The sequence below is a fragment of the Talpa europaea genome (genome assembly GCF_964194135.1).
Source record: "Talpa europaea genome assembly, chromosome: 14".
Taxonomy (NCBI): Eukaryota; Metazoa; Chordata; class Mammalia; order Eulipotyphla; family Talpidae; genus Talpa; species Talpa europaea.
The window spans coordinates 72,485,408-72,510,836 of NC_140082.1; the positions used below are offsets into that span (position 1 = coordinate 72,485,408).

Below are 25,429 nucleotides of genomic sequence, written 5' to 3' on the forward strand. Positions count from 1 at the left end.
CAGCACCCACTGTAAAATCCAGGTGAGCTGGTTCCAACTCACTTGAATGCCTGAATACTCTTCCCTGCTCCAAGAACTTGGAACTATGGGGCCCCAACCAAAGCCAGAAAAGACACCATCACCCAAGAGATGGTTGTGGATAGTTTTGCTTTACCCTTCTTCCTTTGCACAGGACAGGACAGTAAGAAGAGGGGTAAATGGCCCTTGGTCAGTGTGGACCTGTGTGTGGGGAAAGCCGAAGGCCTCTGCTGAGCTCTGGAGGCGTCCACGCCTGTCCTGGGGGTGTCCCAGACTTGGGGGTATCTGGGACTTGGTGTCCCAGATTTGGTCCCAAGCACTTACTGTAGACGAGGCGCTGGCTCCATGCAAGTACCTGGCGGTAAGGTGAGCAAAACAGAGCCTACGCCCATCCCTGAAGTCATGTTTTAGGAGTCAGACAATAATAAAATGACCACACGAGTCAATATATTAAAACTGAATGCTCTGATAGGGAGAAATGTAGTTCTATGGAAGCTTCCAGTAGAGGAGACTGATTGTCTGAGATGGAGGTGGGGGATCAGGGAACATTTCCTTGAAGAAGGAATATTTGGGCTGAGAGCTGAACAAGAAGAAGTGTAGGGGAGACCTCTGTGACTGCGCAGAATTGCTCTCCACCTCCAGAGCCTGTGTGGGCCCACTGAGAGGCACCCACATGTGCTCCCCTCCACACAGGGGCTTCCCAGCAGCGCTCCCCTGAGTCCTGTCTTGCCTGTGACAATTTTCCCAAGGCTCAAAATCATTTTATTGGAGACAGATTATAAATAGTTTTTCTTTCATAAAAGCATAGCAAACGTTAGAATACAGCACAGCAGGGAATTTCAACCATGTCTGCCTCTAACAGGCATTTTATATCATGACCCGGAAGCCATGGTGCTAACATACACACACTGCTGCAATGCCTGCTTCACCCTTACTATGGGTGAACGGATACAGTCTATTTTTTTTTAAAGATGGATATGAAGCACTGTATTGGTTTAATGGGTCACAACCTGTAATTTTAGAAACACTGGGCCACAGAGTCATTATAGAAATCAGTTATTTCTGTATCATTTAGGAGTGCCAGGGTTGGTGCCCCCAGAGGAGGCAGAGGCAGTAAAAAAAACAGAGCGGGGTTCTCTGTAGAGACATATGCCCCGGCCCCAGGCCCAGCCAGCCAGAAGTCCAGACAAATGAGGATTCAATGGGCTTAAGTCAGAGAAACAGGCACAATAATAGATACCATGTATGAATATACTGGCTTTTTAAAAATGTCATTCATAAGTCATCTCCTACTTCTATCATCTCTTTAAAATTCTTGGAAAGTGTTAGAAACTTAAAAGCTTTAGAAAACAAAAATTACATGAACATCTAGTGAAAATGGACTTGGCTAAACAGAAACAGTGAATGGAAAATGCCCCAAAGATATAAAATTTTACATGAGAAGGCAGGAACTAGCTTCAAGGCCAAAGATGACAGGAGATGAGAACATGCATGTAACTGACATCAGAAGAGGAGGAGGACGCTGCCCTAAGAGGGGCTGCGGAAACAAACTCACTTGTTAAATATGGTTAGGAAACCATTTATGGGGAAATTTATTTCCAGAAGACAGACTTCTCTTAGACACGGTCTTTGCAGCTGAGGGAGGAATCTGCGGCGTCGAGAGTGCTGAAAACTCTGATTCCATAACAATGAGATACTACTGATATTGATGACAGCTGCCTGACCCTCAAAGAACTCCAGGGGCCAAGCCCTGCTTCCCAGCAGCAGCCAGTTGTCAAATATGGACTTACCAAGGGTCTCCATTTACACAGGTCCCGAATCCAGGGCCTCACCCAGTGGACATCAGTGGTTGGATGAACCCATGAATGCTCAACCCGCAAGTAGAAAAAAATCCACACATGAATGGACACTCACAGCTCACCCCTGCGTTGGTCAAGGGTCTGGTGTACTTTCCTTTGTGCTAGGGGGCGAGCCACCTGTCATGACCCCATGCTGACCAGCAGGGCCAGATGAGGATCCCCACCACATTCCAGCCAAGCCCCTCGGGCAGCCTCCATCCCTGGGCGCCCCCGCCCCGCCCTGTAAGGTGCACGTGGGACTGAGAAGGGTGTGGCCCTCTCTGCTGCACCACCACCTGGCTCCCCCCTCCCTGCCTTAGGAAGGCCATGGCGTCATATGAAAAAACAACCCAAGTAACGCTCATTGCTCTGAGGAACACAGCTTCACTTTGTCTCTTAAAGATTCTAACATCGTGCCACTAATTTCCACACCTGAGAGATGTTCTCCCCTGTGTTGGACGGTGGCTACAAGGCCTCCTTCTGTTTGTTGGAATGGTGCTCTCAGGAATCTACCTCCGCACTGACAAGGAAATAAGTCCAGTCAAATAACCAGCTGGAGTGCAGGGAGCTGAGGGTTGGTGTGGGCTACCTGGGCCCACGCCAACGTCCATGCGCCAGGTGGGGCTCAGGGGCCATGGCCGGGATTTGTGGACACGAGCAGAGGGACAGCCGGAACAACATTACATGCAGAACCAGGGCTCCAAGCCCGAGCCCCAACTGTGAGCACAGCTTTCCAACTCCTGACCCTCTAGTCTGCATGAAATTGGAGTAACACCCCACCCGCTGGAACTGTTATGAAAAGTAAGTAATGACAATGGAAGAAATTCCTAAGCCACTGACTACCACACAGAATGAACTGACCTTAACAGGCATAAATGACTGCATGCCGAGTTACCTGCTTCTCATAGATGTAACCCCCAAACTCCTTTAGAAGGGTCGCTGGGAGCTGCTGAGCCTGCCCGCCCCTCTGTAGCCTCTACTTAGGGCTCCCACCTTTTCATATGACCCTGAGAAATGAGTGGGAAACATTGGAGGGCATTCTCACCTTCTTCCCTAGGTGCCTGCGGGTCCCTATCCAGATGAACATGCTCCTGCTCAGGTGAGTATGCACATTTAGTTCACACTACACTGTTGCCATGGGCCCCTACAGTATCTATGAGGAGAGAGAAGGGGACCAGCTGTTCCCAGGAAACATCTGGGGAACTAAAAAAAGCTCGGTGTCATTGTCTGCTTCCTTCAGACAGAGAACAATGTGCTAACGGCTTGTTCAGAAGTTGGGGGTATTCCGATACAAAGAGGAATAGTGACAATCAAGCCCATCTTAGAGAACGGAATCCTAGTGGCCGAGGCTAAGAATAAATCAGTTTTACTATGGCCACATCATGACTGGCGAGGCCCCTCACCTTCTCACTTGAGCTGTTTTTAAAATTTCTCAGAATAGGGAGATGCCTTCGCAGCACTGGGGCTGAGATATCATAGGAGTGGACAAGACAGGAATTGTCCGCACCCCTGGCACCTACCCTGCATGCACCTACCCTGCATGTACCCTCTTCTCCCCTACTCTCCACAACACCCTGAGGATCAGCCAGGTGGGGCTCTAGAAGCTTCAACTGCAGACACTGTCCTGTTCAGAAGTGACAACAGGGAAGGAGAAGGCGTCTGCCCTGTGAAGGCAGTGTGTGTGAGGGACAGGTTGGAACCCCCCTTTCTCAGACCTGCTTAAATCCCAGCAGCCACCCTCTCATAACCTTAGGGTTCAAAGACTCCCTTTTAAGGGATATCTTGGAATTTTTTACATTCTGCGGTGTTTTTACCTTCCTAGGTCAGCTGTTCTACCTCAGGCAAACTCACTATAAGGGAGTTCTTCATTTTGGAGAAATTCACTACCCTGTTTTCCCCACAGTGGCTAGGACGAGTCAGCACAGAGACAACGGCAGCCCTGCAAGAATGATGCAGCAATGTCTCCGCCCTTGAGTTGTGCACACCCAGCTGAAAAGACAAGCCAAGTGACGAGGGCACCGTGAGATGACTATAAACAAAGACAAGGTTCTCTGGGGTAGGAGACCTCAGAAAAAGCCACAGAGAAGGGGCATTTGGGCTGGGTCTTGAAGCATGAAAAGGAGTCTGCCAGATGCTTCAGGAAGGAAGGAAGGGTGAGTGGAGACCAGTCAGCACAGAGGGATGGGGGGAAAAGGCAGACTGTGCCCAGCCTGGAGCCTCAACCCTCACTGAAGTGCTTAAACTGCAGCCTCCACATTCCAGGGAACACAGAACTTTGGAACAAGTAAGTTCCAACCAAATTTGCACCCCAGGAACGTGACTCTGTGGGAAGAATTCCCAGAGTGGGGATCCCAAAGTATGGTAAATCATCCCCCAACTCCCTGATCAGAAGGTCCTGCTTGCATCTGAGTGGTACCCCCAGAATCACGTTTTCCCTCCAAGCCAGGTGAGTCCATGTGGTGTGTGAAGCCCTACATCTCCTGACCTGTCCCCTCAATGAGTAGCACGCAGAAGCCAGGCTCAGGTGAAGTGCTTTCACCCGTCTCTGTGCTTCTATTAATATGGCTGAGTCCAACTACCATTGTAATTGTCAGTCTCACCACTCAACTCTCTCAGTTTCCTCTGTGAACTCTCACACACTATGTGTACTTACAGATAAGAGATAGTAACGACGTAAGGCGGGGCTGCTTCATTTCAATGCATCCACTCAACTCTTCCAGCTGCCTTCAGCTGCTTCTCAACAAGGCCACCTCCTCCAAGAAGCCTTCCCTGGTGTCCCTAGCTGCAGCCTCTCCCAAGGGCATTCCTTTACCCTCTTTTCACACAGCTCCATCATGACCAGTTTTTCTAGAAACCTATTAGGAGAGGATCTTGAAAGCACTAGCCATCCTTTCTAACAACTGAACTAAAAATCCTGTTGGACAGAGAGCTCAAGTCCACTACCTCTCACTGCTGTTGAAAACAGACAGCAGTGGTTTGTCCCTGCTCTGCTGGCACCGTGGCTGCCCAGAGATGACAGACAGCAGTTCCACAGACACCTGTGTCCTTGCAGGGTCCACCTTGATTGGTCTGGACTTGGAGACACATTCATTCAGAGCAATCTGAAATGAGCTCTCAGTGTCTCAACATCCATTCAGGCTTTAGTGTCCTCCTAACCGACATCTGTCGTACCTGTTTGGGTTTGAAATCAACATCTAGATAAACAAGATGGGGAGACTAAATGGAAACTGGTTAGTTCTGTTCTCCCATTCCCAACCCACTCTAAACAATGGGTCTACCCCTCGTCCTCTCAGGGGCACAGCCCAGTGCGTGCCTCACACTCCCACATGCACCCGGGGCCTCTGACCACAGCTCTTTGCCTCCCAGTGGCGGGCAAAGGCCCAGACGGAGCCTGACACACAGCGCATGTTCATAACTAAACAAACATCCTGCAGAGCCTCAGGTCTCGACACCACTCACAGCCTCGGGTCTGCTGTGGCTCCCAGATTACCATGCACCCTGGCACATCTGGCCTCCCCTTCTGCCCACTGGCTTGCTGCATCTGGTCTCAGAAGGGAGCCTGGGGAGGGCCAGAGAGGCCGAGAGTGCTCCTGGTCCAGAAGCCTCAGACCAGAGGTCCCGAGGCCTTCCAGTGCAGGCCAGCTCTTCTTCCCCCACTAGCCAAGAAAAACACCGTCTAGATGGAAGGGGAGACATGGGGTCCCTGTCTTGAGGGGGAAGTGCCAGGACCTGAAGACACGAACTAGACCCTCCACATGGCGCCCTCCATGGGACCCCCACAAGGGAAGGAGTCCTGAGATTGGCGGCATCCCTCAACTTCTACCTGCCAGCCGGCTCCACAGGACACACACCTGTCCACTGTCTGCACTGCTGCCACCAGGTCCTGCTCCCTGGCTACAGACGTCAGGTCCAGGAGTTTCTTCTTTTTTAAAAAACCTTTGACTTGCTTGACAAACCTGCCCACTGATATTCTTCATCTCTTGTATCCTCATACCTCCTGTCCTTCACAAAACACGCTTTTGCAGTTTCACACTTCTTTGAATCCAGTTTCTTTTCTGTCTCTAATCTGCCCCCAGGCTCTTGAGTTACACTGCCCTTTTAAGAATCTTTTTCTTCCAAATTGAGTCTGGGTTTCCCATCCCACCTCAGCGCGTCTAGATGGAGGGCAGTTCAGCCTCCTAGAGCAGGGAGAGAAGCTGGCACGGGTCCTCCATGGTACATTGAGGGCCCCTCTGTAGCTAGTGGGGTCAGGGCACATTTTGGCTCATGAGGGGTCCTGGGTGCCATTCAAAATAGTGCTTCCACAGGGAAGCTCATGCCTGGCCCCTAAAAAACAATTCTAAGATGATCTTTGGAAAAAGGTCTATAACCTGGGAATCACTTGCATCTGGATGACTTGTTCAACAGATTTTAATTAATTTTCTTTTTGTGTGTGTGTGGGACCCTTGCCAGCGGCCGGGGAACGAACTGGCACTGTAGAGGCTGCAGGCAGCCTCGCAGCCCAGCGCTCAACCGCTGCGCCACCAGGGGAGGCCCCAGATTTTAATTAAATGTTAACACCATACTCCCAAACAACATCTCCTCCTTAAATTATTTGTTTTTACTAAACCTCATATTTAAAGAAACAGTGATGTAAACTATTTAAATGAACTCTGAAAGGATTTACCTCACAGATCATGGAAACCGAAGCACGTGGATACACACGTGTGGTGGTCAGATGAGAAGACTAACTCCAAGGAGCCGCCACGCCCAGGACCTCACAGCTGGTCCTGGGGCACGAGGACTGGGCTGATGCCAGCCCATCGCCCCCATGTGCAGGGGGCTGTGGGAAAGAAGTGCCTTGGTGTAGGTCCTTTTGGGCTCATGGATTCAGGTCCTGGGGAGCTTCTAGACCCTGAGCTGGTTCCATGGCTGCAATCAAATCTCCCCTCAAATCTTTCCCAGGAAAGACAGCTTAAACAAATTGAAAGCTAGTCTGTGTAAAACTGAGCAGCCTCTTCTGGGAAAGCAGCCAAGAAGGGAAATAGAATATATTTTGAATCAAAGGACAAAGCTCTCAGATTTAATTTAACCTCTTGGTTGATCTCAAATTGAATGTAATTTTACTATGCTAAAAGAAAAAAAATCCTAATATTCTTTCTTCAGAAGGTCATAATGCTATACTACGAAAGAAAAGAAGCGGACAAGGCCAGGACTATAACAAATATATCCATTTAAGTGACAAAGGCATGTAAATAATACTTTATTGTCATGGGTTATCTGGCATGACAGGAAATTTTGTTCACCTGTGAGAAACTGTCTCCTGAAATAAGGTATCCTACACAATTTGTTTTTAAGGTTGGAAAAGTAGAAAAGTCAAAGAAGGATCAAAAGTGATTTTAAAGAAAGTATGTGGGAGAAATCAGATCTCACAGGGTAAACACTCAATTTATTTAAAATTATTTGTGCCTTCAAAATAACTAAGAAGGCCCTCCATGGTGGCACAGGGGTTAAAGACTCAACGCTATCAAGCTATCATCAGCCACAGCTGCACGAGTTTGATCCCTAGCCAGGGAGCTGACCCACATGATGCAGCAGACCTCTCCTGTCTGGCCTGCTGCTTCCCTCAGCAGTGTATTTCAGTGGATCTGGCTGTTCTGCTCCCCACTCTGTCTCTGGTGAATCCTCTCATCCCCGACCCCGCACCTCTGGCCTATACCCCAGTTCTTGTATGCATAAATAAATAAAAATAAATCGTTAAAAAAATAACTAAGAAAGCACCGTAAGACAATCTGAATTTACACTTAGCTTGAAATGAAGGAATCTTTATGTATTTCTTTCCTAAATTTTAAGGAGAAACTCTTCATTTTTCCCTCTCCATGTACAGCCATGAGAAGTTGAGTTTGCTGTCCACGGTTGCTACTGATTCTTTGTTCATCTCAAATACGAGCGGTATCCAAGTGCACCTGTCACCCAGAACTGAAGAGGACACACAAAAAAATGCAGGCAAGAAAGAGAACATCTATCAACCAGTGGCCATGAGACAGACCCTACACAGACCACTCCCCACCCCATGCCACACTGTCACCCAAGAAAGGTGCATCCCTCTTCTTTGATTTCAGAAATAGAAGAGTGAGACTTTGAGCATAGGTATACCCAACACATCACGGTTAGGGAATCCTGGAATCACAACTCAAATGCAAGACTCTCTTTCCAGGTGCGTATTCCCCCACTGTGCTGATGACTCACTTTAAGTGGGAAAAACTTAAGGGAGCTGCCAAGAAGCAGCCCCTCTGGCCTTACCCAGCCCTGTCCCTGTCACTGATGTGATGGAGTTGTTCAATGGAGGATATGTGTTCCTCTCCTGAAAGTTGGAGGTAGAAGGTGCCGGGGATGTGATCTCTCTATACATGTGTGACAATGTCTTCATCAAAACTCCCAGCCCCAGTTTATGAATTTCCAAGGATGGTTTCAAAAGGAGCCCAACTCGCCAGACAGCTGGACTTGCTGAGGCGGGCTTCCTTATACAACAGCAGAAACTGCTCCTCCTGCAACCTCCACTCTCCAGACTCTCAAATAAGGGAAGAAAATTAGCTCGCAGCCACTTTTGTATGCAGTGTTTCAAATATTTGGGCATCACGATCCCATTTTCCTTCTGTAAAAACATCCAGTTATTTTATGTGTTCCTCACTGGGTGCTGTTTCCAGCCCCCTCACCATCTGAGTCATCATCTGGGCCTGCTCGAATTTACAAGCATTTCTGAAAACCCTGTTAGCTGCAACAGAACAAAATATCTCAGGTGTGGTGTGGCACACAAGGGCATTGGGCGCCATCTGAATTGCCCTGAACGCTATTTTTACTAGGAAAGCGCCAGATAATTCTATTTTAACAGCTCCATCACACTTTCGGCTAGTGATCTGCTCAATGTCCTTGCTTTTGGCCTTCTTACTTGTTGGAATGGGGAAAGGATGAGGGAAGATTTGTCAGTGTTGGCTAAGAAGCAAGGAAATAGGCCCATTCTGGAAAACAATTTAGCAATAAATATAAAAATTCCTTAAACACATGCATTGCAGTTGATTTTGTGATTTCACATTTAAGAATTACTTCAAGGAAAAAATTAAGGATGTATGAAGATTTACCTCCAAGGATAATCACTCTCTATGTTCTACAACAAAGGCTAAGTTCATTGAGCTAATGATAATGGCTAAATGAGGACATGTCTGTGATATGTTACCCTGGGAGGATATAGCTCAGGAGCAGCAAGGGTTCCGTAGCTGTAAAATGCCGCCATAAGCAGCTGGTAGGGGCTGTCTGTACCCTGTCCTGAGCTGTCTCAGGATGAAGATAGAAGTGGGGCCTCTCCATGAGGCCCAGGTGGGAACTTCAAGGTTTCGTTTCCCGGAGTGTGGATCACTGGTGAGCAGTCTTACCTCTAATCCCCAAATCGCTGGCAATGTTAATCACCTAGTGGACTGCTAGGATATTTTTTGTAAGAATTCAGGATAAGACTGAACTTCATGGGATAAAACTCTGGCTAAATGGACAGAGGCCAAAAGGTCCAGGAATTAACTCAGAAATTGTATACAGAAACAGAAATTGCAAATGGAGGTCAAGCCTGAGAGGTGGGGTAGCCCAGCTCGCCTCATAGTTACGTGGGTAAGCGTGCCCAGATAGTGACCCGACGAGTCTGGAGGAACCTGCAATGGCGAGAAACAATGGTCATTCCTGAATGGCAGACTTATGTGTGACTCTAATCTTATTTTTAACTGAATTTTGTATGTTGTCTACAATTAGCACAGTACCTGCTTTTAAAGAGATACTTCCCTAAGGATACTCAGAACCAACTTATTTTCCTAATAGTAACAGGGGCAGACCCTGGGCCTCAGGCCCAGGTCACAGAGAGTTGTATGGAGATGGCTTCCCCACGGCCAGCAGACAGTGTTTTCCAGATAAGGAGGCCTGCAGGGCTGATGGTGCACAGAGACACAGTCAAGAGTGTGCACCCTCAAAAAGGAAGGAGGATGACATGTGCCACCCCCGGGGAGGAACTCTGAAGACACTGCACTAGTGATATAAGCCAGTCACGGAAAGGACAAACACTGTAGGAGCCCATTGGCATGAGGAACCTGGAGAGCTCAAGTCAGGGGCAGAAAGGAGAATGGTGGCTTCCCTGGGCTGGGGTTGGGGAGGAAATGGGGGTTATGTTTAATAGGGACAGAGTTTCAGATCAGGACGATGGAAACTCTGGAAAAGATGGTGATGAGTATACACAGGTGTGAAGGTTCCTAATGGCACTGATCTGTACACTCAAAAATTGTGAAAATGGCACAATGTTATGCAGTGTGTATTTTACCACAATATTTTAAAAAAACACACAACACCAGAACCCATTAAATCCCTCAGGAGAAAAGGTCAGCGGAGCATCATTTTTCCCGGTGCCAGGGTAATGCTGAATAAATACACAAGTGGTTCATCTGATCTTTCTTCTTGCAGGTGGGAAGCAGAAAAGTGAAAATGCTTCCTTTAACATCAATGGCAATTCACACCCTGGATTTCAGTTCTATTACACATTTTGTCATTTCCATTTCATTCATCTTTATGTGAACACGAGTAACTTCTTTTTTTGAGAAATCAACTGTCTGAGGTAAGGAAGCAGTGGGTGGGGGAGGGGGTGGAGAAGGAGCCAAGGATGGGACTGACACACACCCCCCCCAGAGAAGCCAAAACCTGATTAGCACTCTCCTTCCTCAACTCTCTCCCCACTGGGGTCTCTCCTAGGTGTCTCCCCTACAGGAGGTCACTAATGAACAAGAGAACTACACTGAAGTCTCAAAGAGTCAGGAAGAACATGTGATCTCAAAGGCATGGTCTGAAGGATGACAGCCCCGCCCATAGCCGCCCTCCAGCACACACTGTCCCTCTCCCAGTCCTTCTGTCTCACCAGCCAGACAGAGAGAGGCAGACATGAGAAGGAAAGATGCAAGAGGGAGAAATACCGGGAGAAATGAATTTTTCAAACCCAAGAACTTTTTTCATACCCAGAGGGAAATAAAAAGATGAAATTAATTTCTCTCAAGTATTTTCAAAAATCAAAAACTAACAAATACTCTATTTTGAAAAACACTTTGAAAATCAACACTAAAAAATACACTTTCTGACTGGAGTATGATGCAGGAGAGCAGCAGCCATGGACTTTAAACACAAACACGCTTCCACTGGAGCCCTGGCATTGCTGGGAGGGCACCGGAGGACAGAGATGGGGATCCTGGCGGAGGGGGAGAGTCAGGAGAGGAGGAAAGGCAGAGAGTTAAAGCAACAGAGTCAAACTAAACAAGCATTTAATCCTCTGGGATCTCAGAGGACTAAATGCTGCCATTGTACACATGAGAAGATGAAACTGCAAATAGTCACCGACTTTTCTAAGGCCAAATAACTGGTGGCCAGATTGAGCCTGATCCCTGCTCTCAGGCCAACGTCCTTGTCCTCAAGCTTTGGCTTCACGAGGACAGCTCTCATATTCCTAGAAATGGGAAAGAAATTGGAAAAAGGACGAGGGGTGCACTATCCTAACATGTTCAAGGACCATGCGGCACCTCTTTCAGAAAGCAGGACCCCAGAAGAACTTATGAATGCTATGTGGCTATCACACTGAGAGCCAGCTGGACATGCCTGGGGGTGGGGCTGAGGCGGGGAATGGGGGTCAGGATTCTCCCTGAGAGCAAGACCATGGCTTCCCCTGCAAGGCACCAGCAGCCTGGGTCAGGTAGGAAGTGAGCGAACTGTCCCTTTTTCCCTTCAGCCAATATGCTGAGAACTCGTTCACTTCTCAGCTGCATGTAACCGAGGTGAGGTATAGTTCTTAGAAGGGAAATAACAGAACTCACTAGATGAACCCTGAACTTGGGTAATGAGTTTCAGCAGAACAACTCCAGGCAGCGTGACCTGATCAAGGTCAAAAGCAACCGCCTTCACAACCATGCCTGGTCTCTCCTGGTGACCAAGGGACCCAAGTAATTAAAATTGAAAAATGATGCTGACCAGATCTCTCACCCCAACTTTGTGACTTCCTTTATGGTCTGGGCTTCAACAGAAAGACCTGGTGAGGAAACCACAGGAGAAGGCTGAGGGCTTGGTTTGTGCATGGATTCAGTTGCGGGTGTTCATGCCTGAGGCTCCCTCTCAGCTATGCTCTGGCTCAGGGCAGAACCTGGCTATGCTTCTCAAGCCCCAAATTCACTGCTGATCATGGAAGACTGAGCTCACAACAGAAGATGAAGGCCAGCACTCCAGCCCCCAGGTCTCCCAACGACGACTACCTTTTTGCCCGCACACTTTATAGAAATTTCAGATTCCACCCCAAAGTAGGGTAGGATAGCACAAGAAATTGAGTTATAACTTAGGCTTTTGTGAGATCTCAGAACAGTAGTCTTCAAACTGGGACCACATAAGACAATCTTTTGGGTTACAGACTTTTTCAAGTATTATTCCTAGTTTTTTATCTTAAACTTTAGAACATACCAGCAGATCAGTATGGCAGTATGTGTAAAATGCATGAGTACATTTAACATACATTGGGAGGGTGACCTACATTCAAAACACTTTTGCTCATAGGGTATATGGTCAAAAAGGTGAGAGGCCATTGCCTGGGGCACCGTGCAGGGTCAGCGCTGGTTCCTTCATCTGGCAGTGGGTTTGTGGCCATGCTGAAAGACGCTGGGCGCCTACATTTGGCTTATTCAGCTGAGTGCCACTTCCTCTCACACATCTGTCTACAGCTGCTAATAACACCCAGAACACAGGAAGTTGCTGAGGATCTGAACAACCCACTTATAAGTGCAAAATGCTGGACTGATGATTTCCTGCAGGACACAAAAAGATGGCTGTGCCCATCCTTCCGGAGGAAAATATATTTTTTAATCATGACCAAGAATTTCAGAGAAGAAAAGTCCTGTGTATGCTAGTGAAGTGAGAAAAAAGAGTTCCCATGTGAAAAAGGAAGTGAAAAGTCCTTTGGAAAAACAAAAGGACAGAGTACGGGCATCAAAAATTGTTAGTGATGACTTAAAAAAGAAGGAAACCAGTACCTCCCTACCTCTGAAGATAAAAGAAAACCAACGTACGAAGGCTAAGGATATGAAAGGCAGGGTTAACGCCACGCTGAACTGATTTTAACTGGAGTGTGACTCTTCAGTGTCTCATCTAGCCTAAGCACAGAGGATGGCTTCTCCCTCTCTCGCCATTGATGCCTTAGAATCCACTAGAACACTTGGTTTTTGTAATAGAAGACAACCCACAGGAAGTCTCCCATTAATCCACCCAACAGAAGCATATCCTATTATTATAAGGAAATGCTTATTAGCTAACTATTTTGTTCAGATGCTCCCCCTCTGCGTGGGTAATGTCTATTTTACATAGGAAGGAGCTGTGGCTCACAGCTTCATGACTCACTCAGGAGTTCGGGGAGAACAGAGAGGGCAGACCCAGTAGTAGATTCATCTACAGCAGACAGGCACACGTGGTGGTGTCTAGTGCAGCTGAACAGCGGGAGGGCACAAAGGGGGCCTATGCTTCTGTGGCAATGCTTCTGTGGCCTATGCTTCTGTCCAGCCTCATAAGAACCAGAAACACATAGACTCTTTACCATGAAAGACATGACAGCAAAAATGTGCTGGATAAAAGGAAAGACCTGCAGTAAACAGGCCTTTGGTGGTGGTGACAGTGAGGTATGCAGGGAGGGCAAACATCCCACAGCTACACGACAGGGCTCAGTCTCTAGTGATAACTAAGCCCCAGTGTGAACTTTACAAGTGTGTCTTATTCCACTCCAGCATGGAAGGAGCTAGGAAGTCATCACTTTATCCGAAGGACAAATGAAAAAGCTAAACAAACTGAGAAATCAATAACTCTTTTTAGATGCCTCAGTTAGAACTGAGGTCACTGGGCAAACTACTGCTTCCCAAAATTGGAGTGGCTGACAGTGAACACAGAAAATCTCAACACAGAGTAGCCAACCTTTACTGCAACTGAATGCTGGGGCTCGCTTCAGACAAAAACCTCCAGGGAGGGCCAGGCACAAGGGACTCCCACATTTTGGTGAGGAATCCCCACATTTTACCTCTAGGAGCATGACTAGGTTTCTCACAGTGACTATTAAAGACAGAACCCCTCATAGTCACAGCAGGAGAGGAGAAAAGAAATCATTTTGAAATATGTCAGAGTTTCTGTTCTTAACAAGGCCTTTCCTCAAGAAAAAATTATTTTCCCAAGTCTAACCCGCTGAGGTCTTATCAGAGCCTAACCAGCCTGGAGGAAGGGAAATGACCAACTCCAGACTGACCTATCTTCCATGAGGGAAAGGGAAATAACCATTCTCAGTTAACCCACCAATGTGGGAGAAAAACTACGGCAGATTTGTAGAGTTCATGCCGGGGCTTACTTATCACTGAAGACTGAGCCCCATCATGTAAATATAGGGTGTTTCCCCTCCCCTCATGCCTCGCCATTACCCACCAAAGGCCTGTTTGCTACAGTTCATTCCTTTTATCCAGTACATCATATCTGGCTTTCAAGAAAAAATTATGAGACATACCAAAAGGCAAAAGACAGTTTGAAGAGAGAAAGCAAGCAACAAAACCAGACCTCAGATATGGCTATTTCAATTACCAGATCAGGAATTTAAAATAATGATGATTAATAATGGAAAAGGTAGACAACATGGAAGAATAAAGGGATAATAAAAGCAGAGAAATGAAAATGCTAAGGAAGAATCATAAAGAAATGCTAGAGATCAAAAACACCATAACAGAAATGAAGAATGGCTTTGATGAACTCATCAGTGGACTGGACACAGCTGAGAAAAGAATGTCTGAGACTGAGAATAAAACAACAGAAACTTCCAAAGTGGAAGACAAAGATGAAAAAAAGAAAAAAGAACAGAATATCCAAGAAGTGATGGACAACTACAAAGATGTAACATGTTATATATTGTGATGTACAATGGGACCACAAGAAGAAGAAAAGAGAAAGCAATGAAAGTGATATCTGTATTTCATCAAATTAATGTCAGACACCAACCAAACCACAGTTGCATGAAGCTCAGCAAACACTCAGCAGGATAAATATAAAAATAAACCTAACAGCCACCCAGGCTCCAACCTACATCTAGTCATAGCACATTCAAAGTACAAAAAATTAAAGATAAAAGGTAGAGGGGTAAAGAGAGCTTTAGAGAAACAAATTTTGATTTATGGTCAATTTTTCCTCAGAAACCAGGCAAGCAAGAAGACACTGAATGAAATATCTAAAGGATTGAGTGAAAAAGTCGTCAACCTAAGATTCTGTACCCTGTTGCATTAATCCTCAAAAGTGAAAGAGAAATAAAAATTTCTCACATAAAAATTGAGAAGATTTACCTTGCAGGAAAAGTGTAAAGTTTAAAGAAAAGTCTTCAGATAGAAGAAAAGTGACACAGGTGAGGAAGATCTCACCTGCATCTCCATGAAGAAAGTACAAGCATCAGAAAAGGATAAATAAGGGTTAAACAGCAACTTTATCTTATACCTAATTGATCTAACAGACAACAATTTATTCAAAATAAAAGTAGCAACAATATATCAGATTATGTATTTTTATATATAGTATATATATACATATATGCTTATGCATGCCTGTGTATGTGTAAAATGAATGCCAGTGATGATACAAAAGGGGGAGACCCGAGAGGAATTTATGGTATTTTGTTTAAGATATTTCTACCATGAAGCAGGCAGTAGTATTTGAAAGTGGACTAATTGTAAATGTGTATAGCAAACTCTAGGACAACCACTAAAAAAAGAAATGTAGAGTAGCAACCTGCTAAGAAAGGAGAAAGAATGGACCCATAGAAAATGCCCAATTAAAACTACAAAAGGCAGAGAAAAGATTGGAAGATAAAAAATAAGAACAAAGAGTAAAGGTAAGTAATAAAGAACAACAAATATGATAGATATTAATAAAAATATACTAATAATCACTTTGAATGTTGATGGCTTAAATACACAAATTAAAAGACCGAGAATACAGAGCAGACCAAAAAACAAAACTCAATTAACTATATGTTGTCTTCAAGAAACCTGCTTTAAATATAAAGACACAAATAGATTAAAAGGTGAAGAAAGAGAAACCATTCTAATGCAAATCAAGAGACAGCAATAGCAGCTACATTAATTTGAGAGAGAGCAGACATCAGACCAAGGAGTGTTATCAGGAATAAAGGAGGACAATACATAATGATAAAGGGGTCATTTCTCCAAGAAGACAATTATGATCCTGAATGTTTGTGCCTAACAATAGAGTGTAAAAATGAGGCAAAAACTATAGAAATATAAGGAGAAAATGACGAATCCACTATTATGGTTGTACATTTCAATACAGATCCATCAGGCAGAAAGTCAGAAAGGACACAGCTGAATTCAACAACAAAGTTAACTGGACATAATTGATATCTATGGACTATTTCATCCAACAACAGCATAAAATACATTCTTCTCATGCTCACTTGGAATATTCATCCAGTATTATGGACCATAAAACACACCTTAACAAATTTAAAATAACAGAAATCATTCTATGTCTGTTCTCAGACCACAGTGGACTTCAATTGAAAACAAATGACAGAAAGACTGCTGGAAAATCCCAAAATACTTGGAACTAAACAACAAATTTCAACACATGGGCCAAAGAACAAATCTCAAGAGAAATTAAAAATATTGTGAACTAAATGAAAACGAAAATACATCTTATCAAAATCTGTATAATGCTATGAAAGCAATGGTTGGAGGGAAATTTATAGCACTGAAGGCAAATACAGATGGTCCTTCACTTATGATGGTGCACTTAGAATTTTTTTACCTTGGGATACTCATTGAGTAAAAACTATACTTTGAATTTTGATCTTTTCCTGAGCTAGTAATAAATGGCATGATACAGTCTTATGATGCTAGGCATTGGCAGTGAGCCACAGCTCCCAGTAAACCATGTGATTAAGAGCACAAATAATCAATACTCCACAGTGTGCTACTGCCTACATTTTTGGAAATTGTGTTTTTTGTTTTCACATTGCATCATGTCTGAAAAATTCCCATCTTTGTCTCCTGCTTCTGGTAAGAAGAGAAAGGTAATTACTCTGTGTAACTGTGCAGCACGAAGACAGCAAGCCAGTGATGGCCATCACATGAGTTAGAACTTTTGTAATTGGCAATCTCAATTATCTTAAAGGACAAATAGTCAATCATCTACAATAATCAGTAGGTTAGATGTATTAAATCCATTTTCGAGATACAGTATTTTCAACTTATAATGGGTTTGTTGGGATATAACCCCATTGAAAAATTGAGGAAGAACTGTATCAGAAAAGAACAAAGATCTAAAATCAATCATCTAAGCTTCCGCCTTAGGAAGCTAAAGGAGAGCAGATTAAATTCAAAGAAAAAGAAATAATAAAAACAAGAGCAAAAATCTATGAAATCAAACAAAGAAAATCAATAGGAAAAAAAACCCCAAACTGGTTAAAATATGAATAAAATTAATAAGCCTTTAGCCAGGCAGAGGAGACACAAATCATGAATATCAAAAATCAAAAAGAAGACATCACTTCAGGTCCCATGGGCATTAAAAGGAGAATAAAAATTAGTATTAATATTTTTATGCCTATAAATTTAATGACCTAAATGAATGGACCAGATTCTTGGAAGATATCTACCAAATCTCAGACATGAAAAAACAGATCATTTCAACAGACTTATATCTCTTAAAGAAATTGGATCAGTAATTATTAAATTAAAAAACAAAGAAGGGGCTCCTCGGTGGCGCAGCGGTTGAGCGCTGGGTTGCGAAGCTGACCGCGGCCTCTGCGGCACCGGTTTGATCCCCGGCTGCTCCCCGGCCACCGGAGGAGGGTCCCACATGGCGCACAGACCTCTCCTGCCTCCCGCTGCTCCCCTCGGCAGTGTACTTCGGTCCTTCTGCCTGCTCTGCTCCCCGCTCTGGCTCTGGTGGATTCTCTCGCCCTCCCGCGCTTCTGACTGTACCCAGTGCTGGTATAAATAAATAAACAAATAAATCTTTAAAAAAAAAAAAAAAAACAAACAAAGGAGTGGGCTCAGATGGATTCACTGTTGAACTGGAAATATTTAAGGAAGAAATTCTACTAATTCTCTGCAATTGCTTCCAGAAGACAGAAACAGAGAAAATACTTCCTAACTCATTTTATGAGGCCAACCTTGCCCTAATAACAAAACTAGACAAAGACATTGTAGGAAAACTACATGTCAGCACCCCTCATGAATACATACACAAAAATCCTCAAAAAAAAAATCAGCAAATTCAGTTATGTGTAAAATGAATTTTATACCATGGCCAAGAAGGATTTATGCCGGGTATGCAAAGACAGTTCAACATATGAAAATCAATTAATATAATCCATCACATTTGAGAGGCTAAAGAAGAGGAGTCCAGCGAGATGGTGGAAGAGTACAGAAATCAGGCTCAACAACATCAGCCATCAAAACCGATGCAAAACAAAGTCCAAGACCCTTGAGGGAAAAAAGATAATCCGTGTTCACACAGGAGTGTCAGCCCGACTGAAAGGGTAGGGAAAACTCTAAACTTGGTTTAAAGTAATAACCAGGCAGTACAACCCACAAGAGGGATGATGTGTGGCAGAGGCCCTAGCGCTACTGACTTGGCCAACTGGGGCTCCTAAGTCCCAACACTGCAGTGAGCAAAGGGGTACAGGAGCTCTTGTTTTTATTATTTCTTTTTCTTTGAATTTAATCTGCTCTCCTTTAGCTTCCTAAGGTGGAAGCTTAGGGTACACTGCAGGAGAGCAACAGAGGTGAGGGCACAGAGAGAGGATGATGGGCGTGAGTCTGAGGCCCCTAACATAGAACAGTTATGGCCTGATTCACCTGGACTTCCTTACAGAAGAGGCTACTACTGAACCCGGGTTGTGATACTGGAAACTCCTGCACCCCCAGCACAGGCTGAGACATCCTGCCACCCCATATCCCAGGAAGAGATACCTAAATCATTTGATCCCTCTCCCACACAAAGAAAGGAATTTTAAATTCCTGAGTCTTTTTTTAGGGGTAGTCTTTCCAGCTACTCCTCATCAGTACCATCCCCAACCTCTCCAAATGCCTTCTAAAATCCCTTCTCTCCCCCACTCTTGATATGCTCCACATGTCACCCACATCCAGCTCGTACACTGCTGGTGAGCAAGATGACTTCCCGACCACCAGCCACCAACAGGACTGGCCTGGAGTGGGCATCACAGTACCTGGAGGGAGGGTCTCCATGCTTTGTGCTTTCTCGTCCCCATTGCTGTGATGAAGGTCTTTCTTTTTAATTGGATCAATTTCATTCCAGTCCTCCTAGGGGGAACAAAGACACCACATGAGTCGACCAATTCTTCAAGCCAACCCTCCATTCATCAATTCAATCAACACTGAGGCATATGTGGCGGTGGGCTCTGGGGACACCCGGTGTGAGAATGAATTTCCATCTTCAGCACCTACACTGAGGAGTTTCTCAGTGGGTGAAGATGCAAAGGGAGAAAAGTGTGGGGATGCCCTTTACCAAGGAAGGGTTTGCATTTCTTTTTTCATTTTGTATTTGCTTTGCATATCTGTAGAAAGGAAAGAACTCTGGAAACTCCCAGGGCTTTGAAGATCTGTGAGGGTAGTGAAGGGAGATAGGGAAAGTGGATTAAATAAAATAATTCAACAGCAGTTAAATTAAAGCCATTAAAATCAGGATCACTTTCTAGATATATTAGATGGTTTAAGGACATCCTAGGACCAGGTCCTCCCTAGGGGCCCCTTTGAGTCCTCCTCAGAGGTTGAAAGATGATTGCTTAATGCCACTGAATAAGAGTGGAAGGACAGCTAAGCTTCTGCGAGGGCCCCTCTAAGGGGACTGCCAGTAGAACAGAGCTGTAAATTAAGAGCTTAATGTGAAACCGGAATAAGATATAAGCTCTGGCAGAATTTATTCAACTCATCTGCACAAACAATTTAATCTCTCAACATTAAATCAAATGAAAGAACAATTCCATGACCACGGAGCTAAATATACTTTCAATACTTTCAAATCTGATTTCTATGAGCAAAAAAAGACTTCGCTATATGACCAAAATCAGAACTCTCCCATGCTGGTCATCTTCACAGGCTTGCATTGTCCACGGGTTGTTTTCCCGAGCAGATGCTGTTAAAATGATCCGCATAAATAGGGAATTCTCAGGGCCAAATGGTACATTTTTCCCAAATGTGACTTGCTCAGCCCATAATCTGCAGTTTTATTCTGAAGAATTAAAGAGAAACTGTGCCTAAACTTCCTTCCTCTCCAGGCCAGCTTTTCCTCTGGTGGCTTTTGCAGCAAAATGAGACAGCTGGGTATATCCCATCAGGGCCATCGAGACATGACAGGGTAACTTCACAGATGCAGGGGCTGGAAGAGAGACCACCCTGTGCCTGGCAGGTCCCACCCACCATCACCAGGCCTCTCTCAGGCCTCAAGGGCCCCCAGAACCATGACTTTTGAAGATCCTTTCCTCCCACATTGAGACACATGTACTAAAAAGCACCTGTAACCCAATTTAAATATTTTTTGTTACAAATGAAATTTGAAAGCTATCTACAATTTGACTTTTGACATTGTTTGAGAATAAATAAACTTTCAAGTTGCTACTAACAATGATTTCATAGCCATCTTTGCAAATGTGTGAGCGCCTCCATGATACCAAGAAACGTGTAAATTCAGCAAGTAATGAAGTGACTGGCCACAGTATATAGACTTTTCATTAAGCAGTATTAATTTTTATTTTGTAGCTTGCTCATAGCATGTGTGGCAAGTAATTTTTCCCCCACAGGCATCTGGCTTATGACATACCATAAAACCATTTAACATTCTACTTGAATAAAATAAAAAATGAATGATGCCAGCAAGGCCCAATGGCATTAATCTTACTCTGTATGTGCAAAAATCAAGGCATTACCTTGATTAACAGTTACCAAATCAACATTTGCAGGTCAACCATCAATGTTTTCTCAGGAAATATATGTTTCTCCCTACAAACAAGAATGACTAGTCCATATGAAACATTTCTTAACCTTCCCAACCCTTCTCCCCATCAACTCTGCCTACCACATAAGGACCAAGAGAGCCCTACCATACATATAACTGGGTGAAATCATGCTAAACGCTATTTATAAGTGATTAGACACTTTCTCATCCCTGCAACAACATGGTATTTTCCAACTCCTATGTCACAGTAAGAACAAAGAAAACCAGAGAGGTTAAGCAATTTGTACAATTTACACAGCAGATAAAAAGCTTAAGTTGGCCCTTCATTAATCAGGATGGGGCTTGCAGCCCAGGGCTCAAGCTAAAAAACCTGATGATTCTTACCACATCATAAAAATCCAAGAATCCATTACTAGAACCTAGGTTTTTTGTTTTGTTTTGTTTTTAATTACATTTATTATCCAGGTCATTCACAAAGGATTGTTTTGTTCTGGACTCCCAAGGCAAAAAACCTACCAATTATCACGTCACTACCTGCTCCTAAAGTAAAGCAGTGAGGAGGAAGGACCCAGAGATGGCAACAGGTTTCCAATGTGAACACGTCACGGGCAGGAGTGACAGTCCTGGCTAAGAAATATGAGGACACTGTTTGGGCGGGGAAGGGACGGGCTTTGGAAATGCCGAGGTTACTCAGAGACAGCGAGCGGATGTGTCTGGAGTTCTGGAAAGGCACAAGGCCATCGTAACTAGCCGTGAGCATGAGTGACCATCAGGAAGGGCAGGAATCCAGTAAGAACATGGCTCAGGGGCGGAAGGAGGGGCCAACATTGGAGGGGGGCAGGGCGGGAAGAACATGGGCCCAGAACAAGGGCCAGTGACTATGGGGGTCTGAGTAAATCACCTACCTTCTCTAATACTGGGGCACTAGGCCGGATGCCTCGATGTCCCCACTTGCCCTAGCAATCCCATGCAGCTGATATATTCATTCAGCACTTTCTTAGACTTTTAACCAATTTCACAAATGTTTGGTATCCAGAGGCACATCAGGTCCTTTGGGGTGGGCAGGTGGTCTGTGTCCCCACAGTACCAAGTGTGCTGGTGATTTTATGGTAGTTGCTCAGTAATAAATGCAACTTAAAAAAAACCCTCACCCTCCTTACTCATAGTGATTTTACTGGCTTCACCCACACTACAGTGGAAGCTTCTCTTACAACAATCCCCCCATACATTTACATACATTACAAGATTCATTTACACGAGTGGAGGCTCTGTTAAGAATGTAAATGTACTGAATGCAAATGTATGGAGAAGATTCTCCCCAGCACCCACTAGTATCCAGGATATGATACCAACTGCTGTTTGCTTTCTCCTAGTTAAGAGAAAATGATGCAATGACAGACCAGTCCTCTTTTTATTAACTGTTAAACTGTACAAAGTATAAACCATTGAGATTAGAAGAGCCATGATACAGTTTGATGCTCAGTCAAAAGTTGCAGGGAATTTGAAGTCTGCAACCCAGTAAGCCTGCTTTTATTTCCCAGGATGCAGGCTCTTCTCTGCTTTGTTTCTCCTGCCCTCAAAAGAGGGATGATGACACTGAATACAGAATGACTAACCCACAGATAGAACATGCTGCAAAGGTAGATAGGGGCAGACTCAGGATTCTGACCGGAAATTGAATTCTGTCAGGGAAATTTAATCAGAAGTCTAGGATTCTCTGGTGACCTCATCAAGACACCGTGACCATTCTGACCACAGTGTTGGATACAGCTGCACACCTGTAGGGTAAGGAAAAAATGTCAGGCTTTTCTAAAAGCCCTCCCACCATCAGGATAGATGATGGATCCTTGCGGTCCTGAATGCATGCCTGATGGCGGGCACCTGGAGTAGGGTGTGGGAATATAGATGGGATTCACCTGGGCTGAGACTGTACTTTTAAGGGCGGCGTCACAGGGACCCCAGCAGAAGCCGAAAGAGAAGCCGAGAAGAAGCCAGGAACAAACGGAAGCCAAGAGAGAAGCAAGAGAAGCAGAAGCTTAGAGAAGGCGAGAGAGCCCAGATGGAGTGAAGACTTGCTAGGGGCTGGGAGGCCTGCCAATCTCCCGGCCACCCAGCACCCCTGCCTGCCATATGCCTGGTGAACCCCAATAAAAAACCTGCAAAACCACTGAGGACTCCGATTCCTCCTTTACCTGGTCTGCATGGGATCAGAAAACCTGCACTGTGCCCATTCCTGACCCTACAACACCACTTCTGGAAAAACCCGGAGACCCCTGGGCCTTCCCTGGTGGCGCAGGTGGTTGAGCGCCATGCTGTGAAGCTGTTGGCAGCCTCTGCAGTGATGGTTAGATCCCGGCCGTTGGCGAGGGCCCCACATGGTGCAACAGACCTCTCCTATCTCACCCGCTGCTCCCCTCAGCAGTGTATTTCGGTTGTCTGCCTGTTCTGTCTCTGGTGAAGCCTCTCACCCTCCCCCACATCTATCTGGCCTGTACCCCGGTTCTTATATGAATAAATAAATCTTTAAAAAAAAATTGTTTAAAAAAAAAACAAACAAACCCAGAGAGCCTCAACGCTTGAACCCAGAGCTCCAGATAATGCGAACTCTAACTCCTGTCGCCCTATGTACTAACTGACCCAGCTGACTGGTTATTATTAGATATTTGAATCTGGTGTGTTTTCAGTGTCTAGAAGCTCAAGACATGCGGTCTGCCCACTCTGTTCTTACAGCTGTGCACGACAGAAGTGGGCTATCACCTGACATCCAAATGAAATTAAATCAGGCCATGAGCGAGATCAGATGGAAATAAGTGACTAATGTCTATTTATCTAGCATAATTAGAGAGCACAGCCGCCAAAATTCATCCTATTTCTAGAAAGATAAAAGAGCAATCATCTTTAATAAAATGACATTATTTTCAGAGACAGAAAATCTAATTGGTTGGTTTATGAATAGTTATGAAAATTAACTAAGTATAAATAAAGGTTTAGTAATTAAAATAATATTCCCATTATGATCTGTTTCAAAACAAGAAAAAATAAAAAGTAGGCTTGGTTTTTACCGGGGACAAAAATCTCGCTCACTGTGGATGACGGATGTGCCAAGACGGGAAGGGTTGGCCCCATGTAAGCTGCTGGCGGGGCCAGGGGTGTGGAGGGAGAAAGTGCTGTCAGGGCCGCAGATGCGCTGCAGCTGGCTAGAAATCAGTCTCCTAAGCACCAATCGATCACCATCAACTTGTTAAGAGCACTATTTAGTCCAACCCTTTGTCTCCCAGATGAGGAGAAAGATCCGGAAGGGCTAAGTGACTTATTGGGTCATCAAATGCTATAAAACAAGTTCCCTCAAAACTCAGAAGCTCAATAACAATAAGCATTTATCTCACACAGCTTCTGAAGGTCAAGACCTGGATGGCTCAAGGTCTCTCAGGAGACTACAGTCGGGGCGTCAGTCAGCGTATGATGGGCTGAGTGGCTGCTTCCAAGACTGTTCACTCACATGGCTGTTGGCAGGAGGCCCCGTTCCTTAGCACAAACTGGGGCACAGGGCTCCTTGAGTGTCCTCACAACATGGCTGCTAGTGTGCCCCAAAGTAGGTGATATGAGGAAAAGGTGGGGGACAAGAGATACACAGAGAGAGGACCTCAGTACTCCTTTTATATCCTAGACTTGCAAATGATACACTATCAAACTACCACATGTTATTCATTGCAAGTGAGTCACCATGTCCAAAGGGAGAGGAATTAGACCCCACATTTTGGGGAGAAGACTGTCAAAGAATTGGTGAACACAATCTAAACTCACGACATCGTTCAATACCACAAGACTTGATAGTGGCAGGGATGAGGCCAGACTAAACAGAAGACAGAGCACCGCTATCCCAGTTACTCAGGTGTCCAGGAGTAGTTGAGTCACAAAAGGAGTAGAAACATCACATTGATCTCTTACCCACAGTCCAATATAAACACAATGACCGCCAAGGGTAACATGCTTGAATTATAGACCACCACCAAAATAAACAAGCTTACACACAGGAAACTAGATAATAAAGAAGAATCATGTATTGCTAAATCATCAAAGGCTGCCTTCATAAAATTAAATGGCTAACGTTGTATTTTCTAAAAAAGATAAAAATAACACTCTGGGAGAAAAGAGAAAACAAATAGGTTGTTTTAATCTCCCCTACTGAAATACATTTTGTCACTGCTAAATTACTTCAGCTGACTAGACCATATGCTCCAAGGCAGATGAAGTTACCAAAAATACCATCTGAATGACTACTTGATTCCTTTCTCTTCAATTGTCTACTTTCACTATTATTTAATGACTTCTGCAATTACCAGCACAACTAATCCTCATGGTGACATCCAAGTTTTGAGGGAAAAAAATCAGGTTGTCAAATATGTTAGAAAATGCAAACATTTCTATTTCTACAGTTTATTTCTCAAGAGCGAACTGACAAATTAAATTAAGACACTGAAAACTAACTCAATTGTTGACTTGAAAACAAATTTGTAAGCGTATATACTTAG

At 44.6% G+C, this 25,429-nt stretch overlaps 1 protein-coding gene across 1 annotated transcript in view; it reads right to left on the reverse strand.

Annotated features, from left to right (window-relative positions):
* Positions 1–25,429, reverse strand: part of GALNT2 (polypeptide N-acetylgalactosaminyltransferase 2) — a gene marked incomplete at its 3' end in the record, with an annotated part of 177,929 nt that overhangs the window by 63,741 nt on the left and 88,759 nt on the right. Inside the window, exon 2 of the mRNA XM_084253809.1 lies at positions 19,153–19,246. Coding sequence (XP_084109935.1) covers positions 19,153–19,246 — 94 coding nt within the window. The remainder of the gene's footprint in view (positions 1–19,152; positions 19,247–25,429) is intronic.